This window comes from Lineus longissimus, chromosome 19 (assembly GCF_910592395.1).
Source record: "Lineus longissimus chromosome 19, tnLinLong1.2, whole genome shotgun sequence".
Lineage (NCBI taxonomy): Eukaryota > Metazoa > Nemertea > Pilidiophora > Heteronemertea > Lineidae > Lineus > Lineus longissimus.
Genome location: NC_088326.1, coordinates 10,775,553 through 10,792,011, shown reverse-complemented (window position 1 = coordinate 10,792,011; position 16,459 = coordinate 10,775,553). Strand labels below are relative to the sequence as shown.

Genomic DNA, 16,459 nt, shown 5'->3' with positions numbered 1-16,459 from the left:
GCGAGGGTCAATGGGATTGGGAGTGAGGTGGCTAGCTCTGCAAAATAAAGGTCTACTACAGATGGCTAAAAATGAAGAAGGGAATAGGGGGTGAAAATGTTCTTCAGCCTAGAAAAATTGAGTCTTAGGTGAAGACTTATGAATAAAAAATGACAAATAGGACTTCGTACTATATTTATTCCTAAATTTACACTGCACTGCTTGCTTTGCCAGCACATTGTTTACAAATGTACTGTGTCAACTGTCTGCCTGTAGACATCCTCTCAATGCAAATATGGATTGACCATGAATTCGGGTCAGGATTGACAAAATGGCTGGTCTTCACAAAAATGGAATAGATGCAAGTTCTTATATAGTGCTTTACAATGAACAACATTCTCAAAGCGCTTCACATTTGGGGTTACATTTATGTAGGTCTGTTTTGAGAACTTTTTGCTGTAGCTCTTGACAGTTGTGATATTTTTTTCCTAAGTTACACGAAAGTGTCCTTGGTCAAAAGTGCAGACAACATGTACAATATCTTGCAGTCTTTCGTAACAGTAGTTTCTGTCTGTCATCATCCAGTCAATCAAGTCATCAATCCATCCATCAATCAATCATCAATCAATCAATCAATATCATTCGTATATGTTGTTAGGGGTCTTCCATAATTATCAACCTTTCCAAACAAGTACAAAACATACTCTCTGCAAACCACCTCCTGCCCCCCTGAAAAAATGCTGATTTCTGAGAACATTGAATTGCTAAAGTGTACATTTTGACTCTGACCCCCCACCCCGCTAGCGTAAGTTTTTTACCATTTAAAATGTTGATTATCGTGTATGACCCCTTACATTGCCATGAAATGTTTGGATTATGACAATGATTTTTTTGGAAAACGTATTCTGGGCTCAAAGAGTTAAAATTGTATGTGTCGTCATGCTGCCTGTTGTGATGGTTGTCATGTAAAGTACTAGTGAAGTTTTGCACTGGTTGTCTACTAAATCAAAAAATTCAACCTTTAAAATAAAATCCTTAAATTTGCAGCATTTAGTTGCATATAATGCTCAGAGGCTCGACAGTTGGTCCCAAATCAGCTGATTAACCCCTTCATCCAAGGCACGGTTCACAATGCCGTGTTTTCCGTGCTTTAAACGGTCGGGAAAGGAAAAGTACACGCTGGGCGAAAATAAGGAAAGTACGCCATCTAAAACTCCACCCCAACAATCGCAGGTAAAACAGCCGGCTGAACGGACACCCTCGCCTGAGAAAACAACGCCACCTGGTGAGAATAATCCACAATCGACACCAGTCGTCAAGGAATCCGTTCAGAAATCCGAAAGAGTCCAAGTCGAGGCTTCGCCACGCGAGTTGTTCTTTTCTACGCAACCGTCGGAGCCGGTCCCGTTTCCCAAAAGGGAACCAGTTCAACTTCCCAAAAGGGAACCAGACCAAGAGTCGAAAAAGGAGCCTGTACAAGTCCCCCCAAAGGATCCAGTTCAAGTTCCCCAAAAAGAATCGGCCCAAGTTTCTAAAAAAGATCCCTCTCCCGAAAAAGTTGTTTTCGTCACCTCAGATAACCCAGACGATTTGGACAGCCAAGCAGCCTTTGAATTGGCGCTATCGACACTTGCTAAATTATACGAGATTCGTCCGGAAGATTTGACGCCCGAAATGTCGCAGGAAATGGAACGATTGGTCTCCCGTTTGGAGAAGGTTGCCGATAGACTCGAGGCGACTGCTGCTGGTGGCGCCGGTGGTGCCAGTGCTGGGGGTGATGGTACGTATGGATATTTGTTTTCTGTGTTTGTTGTCATGGTTACTGTGACATTATTCTCGGTGCTCATACACAAAAAAGAAATCATAAATTCAAGATCACTTAAAGGCTCACGTCGTTTGTTTACTCTTGTGGTCATTTCAGTGAAAATGACACGCGCCACTGCCTTACCAACACCAGCGAAAACATGTCGTTTTTGGCAGATTGCGATGATTGAAACAATACACCTACATATGTATCTTGTAGTGTTCTCATAGGACCAACCTCGGGCCACGTACCCAAAATTGACATGCAGCGTTCGGGAAAACCTAAACCTACACCAATTGTATACAGATAACATGATGTTGTATGCATCGAAAAACTAGCTGTTGTTGTACCAAAGTCATGCTGAAGCTCGTCAAAAATTTGACAGTTACAGCTTAAAGCTCGTCACAGCTGTCAAATTAACTGTCAAATTAACTGTCAAATTAACTGTCAAATTAACTGTCAAATTAACTGTCAAATTAACTGTCAAATTAACTGTCAAATTAACTGTCAAATTAACTATCAAATTAGCTGTCAAATTAGCTGTCAAATTAGCTGTCAAACTAGCTGTCAAATTAGCTGTCAAATTAGCTGTCAAACTAGCTGTCAAATTAGCTGTCAAATTAGCTGTCAAATTAGCTGTCAAATTAGCTGTCAAATTTACTGTCAAATTAACTGTCAAATTAGCTGTCAAATTAGCTGTCAAATTAGCTGTCAAATTAGCTGTCAAATTAACTGTCAAATTAGCTGTCAAATTAGCTGTCAAATTAGCTGTCAAATTAACTGTCAAATTAGCTGTCAAATTAGCTGTCAAATTAGCTGTCAAATTAACTGTCAAATTAGCTGTCAAACTAGCTGTCAAATTTACTGTCAAATTAACTGTCAAATTAACTGTCAAATTAGCTGTCAAATTAACTGTCAAATTAGCTGTCAAATTAGCTGTCAAAGTAGCTGTCAAATTAGCTGTCAAATTAGCTGTCAAATTAACTGTCAAATTAGCTGTCAAATTAGCTGTCAAATTAACTGTCAAATTAACTGTCAAATTAACTGTCAAATTAGCTGTCAAATTAGCTGTCAAATTAACTGTCAAATTAACTGTCAAATTAACTGTCAAATTAGCTGTCAAATTAACTGTCAAATTAACTGTCAAATTAGCTGTCAAATTAACTGTCAAATTAACTGTCAAATTAGCTGTCAAATTAGCTGTCAAATTAACTGTCAAATTAGCTGTCAAATTAACTGTCAAATTAACTGTCAAATTAGCTGTCAAATTAACTGTCAAATGTTTGGCTGGTAAAATGTTCAAACTTATGGGACACGATGTTTCGAAGTTAACAAGAATTACAGCATGTTTCGAAGCCAATCACAGTTTTACAGTCTGTTAGTTGAAAATGGCTTCAATATGAACATCCAATTGAAACAACGGATGCATGTTGTCAAAACGCTGATGTAGAAGTACGCAACAGTTGCCATTTCACAAAACTACAAAATAAAATCGCTGCGAATATTTCTGAGTTCATTACATACATTGTACCATGATAGGTATCTGGGTAATCTCCAAAAAAATCCATATCATCCATTATTTGTTAGTCGTTACGAGTCACAGCAGTGGTAAAAGCAGAATTAGTTATACCCATAAGTACACTTGAAACCCTGGGATTTGACAACCCAAAGTCAGAGTGCCCAGCAATCAGTTCAAACAACAGTGTCTGTGATAAAAGTGTTAGTGTGTGTCCGCATTTGGTGTGACTTGAGAACTTTTCGTTGGATGACGTTTTTGATCAGACTGCAATAATTCAAAAAAAGTTATCGTGTATGACAGTTGCACGCTTCTGTAATCTTTGAGGCCGACATTCACAATAGTAAAACTGAATTGGATTCTTTGTTTGCTGGAAGTGCAAACACATGAAACAGGGTGTGACCGTGTCAAACTTTGTTAGAAATCTTTACTTGTGCGGTCGTTGCCTTGTACGAAATAATCAAAGGACAGTATGATTTCTTCCCGTACAGCACTGCCTGTGTTCGTTGATGAGTTTGATGCTCAAATCATCAATGGTGGCCTTGCCACGTTCCTGCAAGGATCGAAAAAGATTGGTGGAAGTGTTGCGGAAGTTGTAAGTATTCTAAACGCCTCCTTCCAACATGTCTCGGCATTCAATTTACTTTTTATGGCTACTGTAAACCCCACTTTCTGACTCGGACAGCATAAACCTAAGGCTACACTGTGTAGAGCTGTTGAAGGGGAAATGACCTATATATTACATGTAAACAGATGTGCCCATTGGCTAAATAGCTTCTAAACAATATGATATTATTTTGAGATTATGTTTCAAATGAAGCTGTGACTTCTGCCATTGAAAAACCTAAATTAAGCGGAGTCCTTGTACAATTACATGTACATAAACATGTTCAGTGCAGAAAACAGCTAACTGTACACATTGATGCACACAAAGTCTACATGTAGATGTATAATTGTATCAACTAATACATTGTACGTTCTACAATGGCAACACTACAAGTGAAGGTGCACACTGTCTTGACATGGCCTTGAATTAAAAAGATATCAGGGCCCCATTTAAGAGCCATTTTGGACTTTGATATTGGAAATATTGGAGAAGATAAAGGAGCGCATGAAGGCTATTTTGGAGGGCAACGACTGCCATGCCAGTGGTGGCCTTGGTTAAATTTGACCCCGGCATGATTGTGAGACTTGAAATTCTCCACATTTATCTGTTGTCTATTTTCTTCTAGGCTCCGATGGTAGAGCGTGGTTACAAGGCCGTCAGGGATCTCCTCGTCACTGCTTCCAAACAACAAAAACCAAAGGTAAGGACTCCAACTTGAACACGGGAAAATCTGCCCAATGTTGATTTTACTTGAATTTGCACCACGTAAATTTTTGTTGGCAAAATTTGCATCAACATCATTTCAATACCTCGGACAAAATTTTTTCAGGCATTTAGCGCAAAATGATATTTCATCCATAGCATTACTACTCTATAGTGCCACAGTTGCGGTAAAAGGTTGACTTCCGCCAATTATTTCCCGGGTGTAGAAGTGCCTATGCATGACCTTTTTCTTCCTTGTATATTTTCTTAAAAATACTACTGTAATTTGAAACTTTTGCTCCTTATCACTCACTGACACAGTTTTCTTTTTTCAACTGCAGGATGCGGATTTACAAAAGTTTCTGAAGCCACTCGTCGACATCATCACAGAGGTCCAGAATTTCAGGGAGAAAAATCGTAGAGACGCACATTTCAATCATCTGAGTGCTGTGTCTGAAGGCATCCCTGCCCTCGGATGGGTTTCCGTGGTATGTTAACATTTTAGTCATCTGAGTACCCCGTCTGAAAATATTCCCGCCCTAGGATGGGTGGCCATGGTATGTTAACATTTCAGTCACGTGAGTGCTGTGTCTGAAGGCATTCCTGCTCTAGGATGGGTTCCATGGAGGTCAGCATCCTGTTGCAAAAAGGAAAAGTTGGAAAGCCCTGTGTGTTATACATGCTTCCCGAAATTGGCGGCTTGCATTGGAACTAACTTTTTCCCCCTTGTCCGTCATTAAAGGCATTCAAGTGTGTTGGTCAACCATCTCCTTTGTCCCTCCACCATAAGGCCTAGTTTCCCCTTATGACATTACTATTTCGGACACTCAGCACCCCATTTCTGGAAAGGTGTTTTGATACTTAAAGTAAGGTTTCCCTCTCCTGCTGTGTGAACCGACCCACCAAGAATGACCAATTTATGCATATAATTCACTCGGTGAAACCTGTTGCAGCTTGGTCAGTTTGTCCCCCAGCCTGGTTCCACACACTTGCATATGGTGTCATCAAAATTTGGGTGTTTTTTCTCGATCTCGAAACTGGTTTCTGGAAAACCGGCCATGGTATCCATATAAAATGACTCTATTCCTTCTTATAGGCGCCAACCCCCGGACCATACGTCCAGCAAATGGAGGAGTCCAGTCAGTTTTATACGAATAAGGTGCTGAAGGAATTCAGAGAATCGTAAGTTCAAAATCTTCATCTCAGTGTCGTCTGCCAGGCCACACCTTTAGCTTTACACCCAGTCATTTTCTAGCTTAATTTGGGGACATGCTTTTGTGCTATTCAGCCTAATTTGGGGACATTTTGTCACAGCAACACAGCTGTTGAAGTTTCTACAGTGGAACCTCCCTTAAAGAACACCTCTGTATTAAGGACAACCTCTCTATTAAGGACACTAGTTTTGGTCCCAAACTGGGTGTTTTCATTCAATTTGACCTCTATAGTCAGGACACCTCTCTATTAAGGACAGCATTTGTCAGTCCAGAGGGTGTCCTTAATAGAGAGGTTCTACTGTATTTGTAATTTCAGTGGCCAAAATTTAAATGCAAATTTTGCTTGCTCCAAAAACTCAAAAGTTAAACCTGATCTGAAATTATCCGGTTTACAGTGATTATAATTCATACCTCCTTTTTTTCAGGGACCCCAAACAAGCGGACTGGGCCAAAAACTGGATTAAAATGCTGAAAGACCTTGCGGCCTATATCAAAGAATTTCACAGGACGGGCCTCACATGGAATCCGAAGGTAGGTGGCAGCACTGTTTCTAAGGAGCCGCGGTGGAAAAGTGGCCCGAACTCTCGACTAGAGGTCAAGAGATCCGGACAATTTCGTGTCGCCCCCTATTGGCTATCTCGATTGAACAATGTTCACTGGCATCGAACAACAATAGGTATTCTATGGGGGCTTGGCTTGCATATTCCAAAATGGTCTTATATCAGTGAGTCTAGAGTATTTGTAAATAGCATTCCGCAAAGATGACGTCACTGCAGCTGCTGCCCTCTATTTCCCCATCGCTGAATTACAGGCAATCTCGGACAAACATGCGGTTTTGTAATGGATTCAAGCTTTCTAACTAGGGCAGTTAGATTCAATCTGGCACTTTTCCGAGTGTTGGAAATACTACATAATTGTTCTGAATATTTCTCTCTCTGACTCTATGGTATCATTCATGCTCAAAACAATGCAGGGTCAAAGATAATTGACTTTGAAATAAGCTCAAATGCGTAGAAATAAGTGTCGATGTCCGACTGTCACGTGACTAAAACGTCATCAATATCTTATGCAAATGACCTTGTGAGCTATAAATAGTAACTTCGCGCAATGCTATTGTATAGGTTAGTACAGTATGTTTTCTTTCATCTCTGTACTTCTCTCTATGTTTATGTGCAGACATTTCACACTGTTCATTGTTTATCTTGCTTCTTCACTTCTGTAATAACCCAATGGTATTCGTACAGAATAAATTGAAAATGAAATTGAAATTGAATTTCAGGGTGTCGTCTCGGCGGCACCAGCACCACCACCGCCCGGTGCCCCTGCACCACCACCACCACCGCCAGTCTTGCCACCAACAGACGGGCCGGCGCCAGCATCGAAAGGTAGTGCAGGTGACGCGGCCAAGGCTGCACTGTTCAGCGAACTCAATAAAGGAACTGATGTCACAAAAGGTATGGACATTTTCATCAATATACAGTAGAACCTCTCTATTAAGGACACCCTTGGGACTGAAAAGTACTGTCCTTAATAGCGAGGTGTCCTGATCAGAGAGGTAAAATTGAATGGTAACAACCAATTTCGGACCAAAACCAGTGTCCTTAATAGAGAGGGTGTCCTTATTAGAGAGGTATCCGCTGATGGAGGTTCTACTGTAATTCCAAAAAAGTGATTTCATGAAGATATCTTCTGTAAAGTACAGTGTAAACAAGTGATTAAAGAGCAGTAGAACCTCCCTTCAAGTGCTGTCCTTAATAAAGAAGTGTCCAGATTAGAGAGGTCAAATTGAATGGAAACAAGGTGAAATTGAGAATGTCATGGAAACTTGTGCAGGCATACACAAACTGTTATATTACTTTCTGAATTTCCTTAATAAAGAAGTGTCCAGATTAGAGAGGTCAAATTGAATGGAAACAAGGTGAAATTGAGAATGTCATGGAAACTTGTACAGGCATACACAAACTGTTATATTACTTTCTGAATTTCCTTGATAAAAAGTGTCCAGATTAGAGAGGTCAAATTGAATGGAAACAAGGTGAAATTGAGAATGTCATGGAAACTTGTACAGGCATACACAAACTGTTATATTACTTTCTGAATTTCCTTAATAAAGAAGTGTCCAGATTAGAGAGGTCAAATTGAATGGAAACAAGGTGAAATTGAGAATGTCATGGAAACTTGTACAGGCATACACAAACTGTTATATTACTTTCTGAATTTCCTAAATAAAGAAGTGTCCAGATCAGAGAGGTCAAATTGAATGGAAACAAGGTGAAATTGAGAATGTCATGGAAACTTGTACAGGCATACACAAACTGTTATATTACTTTCTGAATTTCGCCAAGCTCAACTAGGAGAGGTAGAACTCCCCGAGTGGAAGATTCGTGAGTTTGGCTTCTACTAGTACTATAGACATAATCTTTATCGTCTTTTTGATTTCTGACACAGACTGCATCCATATTAAACGTAGTTTAAACTTCTCCATTGTCCGGGGATTTTATTTTTGCAAATACTATCGAAATAAGAATAATGAAAGTAAAAATTTTTTTAAATATTTTTTTATTGGAAAATGGAAAGAAATTTTTTGATCTGCCAAAATAAAAAACCTCTAAAAACACTGAAGGTTGGTTGGCCTTAGTGCAATTCTTTTTCTACTTTACACCACCTAACTTTTGCGACTAGCTGTGTTTCACAAAAATAACAAATGTGTAAGATTGTTTTGATTAGAGAGACCAGAAGAAATTTTACAGTTCGCTATAATTTTTTGTAATGTAAATATATTTTGCAAACTGCAATTTACTGTATTCTTAATATTTGTTTGTCTTGAATCTTTGGCAATATATGAGATAGTAGTGATAATAATTTCATAGATATTCGTGTACGGTTTGTGTATGCCTGTATGAACACTTTACACTATTTTGTGAATGATTTTGTTAACTGCATAACCCATGGAGAAGAGCACAGTTATATCCCTTTTGATATGTGGACAATTTTCATTTGTCATTATTAGTAGATAGTAACAAATATATTGCACTGCATTATGTAGAATGGCACAAGGAAAGATCATTTTAGAGTTGACAATTATTTATGATACAATCTTTTTTCTAGGCCTTAAGAAGGTGACTGACGATATGAAGACCCATAAGAACCCTGGTCTGAGATTGGGACCTGCGCCGTACCAGAAGCCCGTCACGGCACCCAAGCCGGGCTCGCCCAGGGCCGCACCTAAACCTGCTGCTTCTAAACCTCCAAAGCTGGCTCTCGAAGGCAAGAAATGGCTCGTGGTAAGTTGATGCAATAGAAGGGTTAGTGCTGCCTTGACTGGGCCGACGTTTTTCTTTCCAAATGGCAAAAATTGCAACTTGTACAAGACTTTGTACTTTACAGGAACACCAAGATAACCAATCCAACCTGATGATAACCACAGGCGAGATCCAGCAAACTGTCTACGTTTACAAGTGCACAAATTCTACGCTTAAAATAACTACTAAGATCAACTCAATTACCCTTGGTAAGTAGATACATATTTTCTGCAGAGCCCCCCCTCTCCATCAGGGAATTCCTACATCAAAGGATTCATAGATCATTTCACCTCCTTAGTGAATAAGCTTGCTTCCAAACCCACCAAGAATCAACTGACCAACTTACCGAAAATCAACTTACCAACTTTTCAAGAATCAACTTACCAACTTTTCAAGAATCAACTTACCAACTTTCCTGGAATTGGCTTTCCAACTTACCAAGAATCAGGTTCCCAACTTACAAAGTATAAGCCTTCCAACTTTATGAGATTCTGTTACCAACTTACCAAGAATCAGGTTCCCAACTTACCAAGTATAAGCTTTCCAACTTGATGAGAATCAGCTTCCCAACTTACCCAGAATAAGCTTCCCAACTTATCAAGAATAAGCTTTCCAACTTACCATGAATCAGGTCTTCGGCTTAATGTCTGATTTGATACCCGAGTTCAGTATTTGGACTTTACTCTGAATGCGAACCAACCTATTTCCTCTTCAGACAACTGTAAAAAGATGGCGCTGGTTTTTGAAGATGTTGTCTCTTGCGTTGACTTTGTCAACTGCCAGCGAATCCAGGCCCAGGTTTTGGGAAAATGCAGCCTCTTTAATATTGATAAAACCGATGGATGTCAAGTCTTCTTGTCAAAGGACTCCATCAACGCTGAGATCGTCACCGCTAAGTCGTCTGAGATGAATATTATGGTGCCAAAGGACGATGGAGACTTTGTAAGTGTTTTCAAAATGTGTTTCTTATCTTGGGAAAGTCACTTTACACTTCAATTCTTTTGAGGGTGTGAAATTGTACCTTTGACTTCCTTTATATAGGGTATTGAATTGTGTGGGTCCCTAAAAAAGTTTTAGGTATATGACCAATCTGAAGCAGCTTTTTGCACTTAAAACCCTCAAATATGCTCCCAGATGCAATAAAATACCATGTAAAGCCAAAAAAATGAAGGGAAATAACTGTTATTTGATGTGAAGGGGTAATTTTCTGACCAGCGGTACAAATGATGACACAAAATAATGTGCCAAAATTAGCCAAAAGAAGAGCGTCTATCAGTGAATAAAAAAAGAAGCTGCTCGACCAAATTTATCCAATTGAAAAGCTTGAGATGCTCACTTAGCTGTGGAGGATATTTTTCTTTCAAACAAATGAAAAAAATGTCTCAATTTTGATGTTGCACTCTTTTGCAGGATGAGTTCCCGCTGCCAGAGCAGTTCAAGTCGAAATATGACGGCAAGAAAGGATTCAAAACAGATTGCACAGAATCTGTATGAGCATGCAAGACTTACCACCTGTCATCCCTCAGGTGCAATAATGGGCTAGTCTGATGTGTAGGAAAGTCACACAGAATGGGCTGATCCATTGCATGCTTAGGGGTGATAGGTCAGCAACATCAAGCGATTGTGATTGAGATTTGTCTCGTCAGCGCCAATTATTCCAGTTATTTAGAAAAAGTCTCCGATCGGCATTTTTATCGACTTTGAGAAAACTTTTAGACAATAAAGAGCTGATCCAAAAATATATTGAATCATGGCACCAACTGTACCATTAGACGTACTTATCAAGAATGTGTTAACTAATATTTAGGTAACTTGTGTCCTGCTCAGGCAACTTAGAAATGTATATGACTTGCTGGTGTATATATATACAATTGAAAACAAATTCTCTGCTTTTCCCTGTTTTCTCCATTTGTTCCAATCCGAGTGCTCACATTTGCCAGAGTTGGTTACAAATGGTGGTCTTGTCGATATTTTGCAACTACTCCTAACTTTCTAGGCAAATTGTGCGCCTGCACTTGGCAGATAGCGCAAATCAGTCCTTCCGAGTTAAGATACGACGTGTATGAGAAGGAATTTTGACATTCAAAGTCGGTAAACTGTCAATTTGAAAGTAATATATATAATTAATCTTCAATTAGCATGAATTACTGGATCTCATTTTCATTAATAGACAAAAAACATTTTGAAAATTGGTTTCTTTGGCTTCTTTGGGTGACAGAACAATGTCCCATTTCTTGACTCCTGAATTTCTTTTCGAGTAAAGCTTGTATGCAATCTTGGATGATATCTATCGCCTACCCACAGTCGGGTCTGAAGTGGTCTTAAATCTTCCCGAAGGCATGAGTAGTAAAGCACTTTCGTAACAAAACCACATTAGATCAGATTGTAGTGTGTTACAATAGTGTAAATGAGTGCATTGGAATGATGCCGCAGTGAGGAAAGATCCGATCGAATTGGAGTATGTGGTTTCATAGCTTGTCATGTAAACGACCCTATATCTATAATACACTAGAGACATCTGGTATTAATATATGGAACTGAATATTGCTTCAAATTTTGTATGTAAGTACTGTTGACTTCATTTTAGGAGCTCTCAATAGAAGGGGTGGATCCAGGAGCCAGAAAAAGAGGGGAACTGCGTTTTTCATCAAAATCCCTCGTGTGTTTCAAAATTTTTGTGGTCAATTTAAGATTTTTCATGAATTGGGGAGAGGGGTGCATCTGGTGTGCTCTCCCCCCTTGGATCCACGCCTGATTAGGAACCTTTAAGGAAAGCACTAACAGACTATGTTGAGAGAATGGTGGCTTGGCAGGTGACATCGTCGTAGAAGAGGTGCCATTTTGAAAGTCAAAATCACGTCCATGTCGAAATTTGCCTCGCAAGACCTTTGTCAAAATCATTTTCAGCAAAAAATAAGGCGAGCAATTTTTTTGTTTTCAGTCATCAGCACTACAGGCCCAGAATTATTTTCCCTTGAACAAGAATATTCTATTATGTGTCCATTGTGTGAGGGAAAATAATTCTGGGCCACCAAGTCATGCCTGTAGTGTGTTATTTCTAGTGGCGGCGCATGGTGATTAGCAGTGGTATTATCTTCCTGGCCAGGCAAATCCCACGCCAGAGTTGTCCCTTCAAATGGTGAAAATGTGCTTCTGATTTTATATGAACTACTTGCAAAATTTACAAAGTATGTGCTAGAAATTCATGGAAAAAATGATGGCTTAACTTTCGCGCTTTTGTAATGATTTTGAATTTTTTCTGTGAATTTTTTTTCTCCGCTTTTTTCAATTTCCTGGAGAAGTACACACAGAGCGATCTGGTCTTCAGGATCATGTAACAACTAAACAATTTACCCTGCATGATAGCAAGATGGTCAAAATAGTCTGCCATTCCCCGAATACTCACTTTCATTAACATAATCAACTTACTAAAAACTACTTATGCCATATACTAGTGCTAGTTTATTGACCCTTTAAGCATGGGGGGATTTTCAGAAAAGAACTTTTTTTTCTCATCTGTAAATTGAATCATGATGGAAATGGTACCATTAAAAGTGCTCATTGAGAGCTTTCCAATAAATGGTTGTGTCAGTATGTTTACTAATGGTACCATCGGAGTGTATGTTATACAGTAGAACCTCTCTATTAAGGACCCCCCCTGGGACTGACAAGTGCTGTCCCTAATAGAGAGGTGTCCTGATTAGAGGTGTCAAAATGAATGGAAACAACTAATTTGGGACCGAAACTAGTGTCCTTATTGGAGAGGTTGTCCTTAATAGAGAGGTGTCCGCTGAGGGAGGTTCCACTGTACTTAGTCAACACCTTTCCAACATGTGGTCATGTCAACATGTTTACAGATGGTACCATTAGAGCGTACTTGTCAAGACCTTTCCAACAAATGGTCATGTCAGTATGTTGTGACAATTAACTCCTTACTTTCAGGGAATCTTGATGACAAACTGCCCTCTCATTGCTCATCAGAAGCCCTTAGATAAATGGTCATGTCGATCAATTCACTATTGGTATCATAAGAAAGACCTCATCAAGAGCTATCCAATGAACAGCCATGACAATAGGTTTATATATGGTACCATTAGAAAATGTTCACTGAGAGCTTTCCAATAATTGGTCATGTCAGTTGGCATTGTTCATTAGGTTTATGCTATGGTAACATTAGAAAGTACAATGTACACGTCAGGAGCTTTTCTTAATATGGTCAATTTGATAGCCTTTAATACAAATGGTACCATCAAAAAGAGCTCAACGAGAGCTTTTCTCACTGGGTTCTGATATCTGATAATATAATTTTGGGGCTAATTTCTCTTTATGCCTTGGTAATGGATATCCCCTTCTGTTCTAAGTAAAGGGTCAGGTAACCTGCTAGTTTGATTGCTTAGCTATTAGCATTATTGCTACTTTTCTGTATTATGACTAATGTAATGAATGATGGGACAGGGAAACCAAATTATGTATGAAAATTTGCAATAAAATTTATTAACAGTATACATGAAGTGTTCGTTTTATTGCCTCTGTCATAAATCAGGATTGTATATTGTGTACCAGGTTTAGGCCTAAAAAAGGCGTACGCCGTTCGTGATTACTGGTGGTCCAGGGAAATAGATATGCAGTTATACACAAAGCCATAGTGCTGTTGACATGATAATACTTCGTCTGCTGCAGTGGTCGATGGAGGATAACAGCTGATGTGGACAGATAAAAGATGTAAAATATTGGAAGGATAAAATATAAAGTCACCTCATTTGATCATACGCCGGAAGGAAGTACCAACGTTTTATTGCACATGCGCAGTAGATAGCATTGCATACACGGGTTATACACAGATCACATAATCACAGGCAACTAACGAAACATGACTAATATATAGAAAATATCTACGCGGCTGAAGGTTATTCCAACAAGTACAGTTATCATGCATACGACTTTACTAAAACATATAAAATATATGGAAGAGGATATGTATACACAGCATGCTGTGTATGCAACAGACAATAGTTTTATGTTCGCAGCGTTTTATATCAATATTCATTAGGCTCATTATAATAAAGCCCCGCCTCCGAAGGCACGCGCATTGCCTAGAGCACACAGCAGACTTCGCTGGCTGGAGAAAACTGTTTTGGTCATATGGCACACATGCCATCCAAAAACCGCCTTAGATTTACACTTCAGGGTCATAGCCAGATGGAGAATTAGGCCCCAACTTGAAGGGAAGCGGGGAGTTCTTCCACCGCCACCGCCATCTTTTCTCCAGCTGACGTCATTGATGACGCAGTTATGATAATTCTCCTCTGCTGTGCATGCAACCAACTTGTTCCGGCGTACACAGTAGTCTGCTGTGTAGCCACTTCGAAAGTATATCGTTTGTATCAACGGCAATGTTGAAATGTATATATTCAAAGATACAGCGTATTTCCGCTATTGGTTTAATGTTCACCACGTACCACTAAAGTCCATGTGATGTTGAGGTGAAGACTAATGAAACCCAAACTTCAAAGAAATCAAACCAGTAGTTTGCCCTCCAGAGCCCCAAACGATGCAAACATAACATTTACGAATGGACTAGAGACCCCCTGGGCAGCCCATGGCGTCATCCTATTGGCCAATCCACAAATAGCGGGAATAAGTGGGGCCAATTCGTTGTGGTCGTTGGTACAAAACTCCCCAGAAAGCTCACCACTTGTCTTAGTTGTCAGGGTGAGGAAGGAGGCCGGTACACTGCGTCCAGAGTGTACGTACCGCGCGATCTTGGTTGTTCAAGACGAAAGAAATATTGACAGGAGAGCAGTTTTTCTCAACGTACACCATGATGTGTTTGTGGAGACGTCTTCATATAGGCCTATCTATCTGTTGTTTTTGCGACTTGTTTTCAAGGGCACTTTTTCTGTCCCACCTCTATATTGTCACATGCTAGCTATAGGTTGTGGCTTCGAGGACCAAAGATATGCATCGGAAATTGGGACGACCTGTCAGTTTAAAAAGGAAATGATAGTATTTCAAGTGATGCAAATAAACTACAGTAGAACCTCTCTATTAAGACGCCTTCGGGACTGACAAGTGCTGTCCTTAACTGAGAGGTGTCCTGATTAGAGAGGTCAAATTAGATGGAAACAACCAATTGGTATCAAAAGTAGTGTCCTTAATAGAGAGGTTGTCCTTTATAGAGAGGTGTCCGCTAAGGGAGGTTCCACTGTTTTACCAAGAGGTCGATGTCAAGTATGTTGGCGTAGTATGATAAAGAGATTGATTAATCTAGAATGAAAAAAGAGATGAGTGCTCTTCAAATGTGACTAAAATTCTTATAATTCTGTGACGCAAGTGTCTGTTGGCGTAGGCCCATAAAATGATCCACTGGCATTCTTAGACGTTGATGGATTGAAGCTTACAAGCTGTCTCAATCTCATCATGGATAATATTGAGATTTGCAAGGTAAGTGCCTTGCCAAAGAAGACCAGTTTGTGATTCCGCACTCAGGTGGTTTGAGATCTGAACAATAGAATCTGCCCATTCGTCTCTGGTTATCCCACGATGTAGCTGACTGGTTGCGCTGTCTGCTCAGGGACAACAGGACTGCCCATAGTCTATTTCATGAGAAAACTGCATGCAGCTAGACTACTGAACTGCCTGGCTGTCTACAGAGGGGTGGGCTGACCTGCAGTTGTTCCAGTGCGGTCAGACTGGCTGGATGTTCCCACAGATGGCTTGCATTGACTGCCAGGCTTTGCCGGTAATTTCCAAGGCAGCTAGAGTGGGCCGATTTTCACAGACGGCTGGACTAGCTGGTTGTTCAATGGCGGCTGACCTGGTCGGCAGTTGACAGACAGCTGCAGCGGCCGGTTGTTCCAAGGCAGCAGGGATGGCCGATTGTTCCATCAGGGACATGGGACATACTACACTCCGGAGGCAGTGGACCGGCCTCGTTCCTCACCATAAGGAGACCAATATAGGATGACGTGATGGGCTATCCAGGGACATACACGTCTCATTGTCATAAGCAGAGTTGCCACTACTTCGTGAAATATTTTAGACACGAAAACATTCGAAGTCAAGCCCACGTTCGGCTTGACCTAATATTATATCTATAAAAAAGTAGATATACAATTACGATGTGCACAAGCGGTTTAATAGTTTAAAGACCACAATCTTGCTTTAAACGGATTAGAGAGGGTTGTTTGGATAAAATATTTCAGTAAGATAACTTTGATAGATTGGACAAGTATGCTTATTAACTCTTGCGATTGAAATCTCGTCGCGAATGAGTTGTCGGTTTGTTTATCTTTGAGCAAAACTGTTGAAGAATGCTGGGAATTCGCAGTCCCA

General features: G+C 40.0%; 1 protein-coding gene across 1 annotated transcript; it reads left to right on the top strand.

Annotated features, from left to right (window-relative positions):
- Nucleotides 1–1,027: 1,027 nt before the first annotated feature.
- LOC135502775 (adenylyl cyclase-associated protein 1-like) lies at nt 1,028–13,629 on the top strand. The gene is made up of 11 exons (XM_064795873.1): nt 1,028–1,759; nt 3,791–3,894; nt 4,532–4,606; nt 4,950–5,096; nt 5,705–5,790; nt 6,248–6,353; nt 7,102–7,276; nt 8,931–9,106; nt 9,210–9,333; nt 9,840–10,066; nt 10,535–13,629. The coding sequence occupies exons 1-11, from the start codon at nt 1,111–1,113 to the stop codon at nt 10,616–10,618; spliced, it is 1,953 nt and encodes a 650-aa protein (XP_064651943.1). The 5' UTR covers nt 1,028–1,110; the 3' UTR covers nt 10,619–13,629.
- Nucleotides 13,630–16,459: the final 2,830 nt, after the last annotated feature.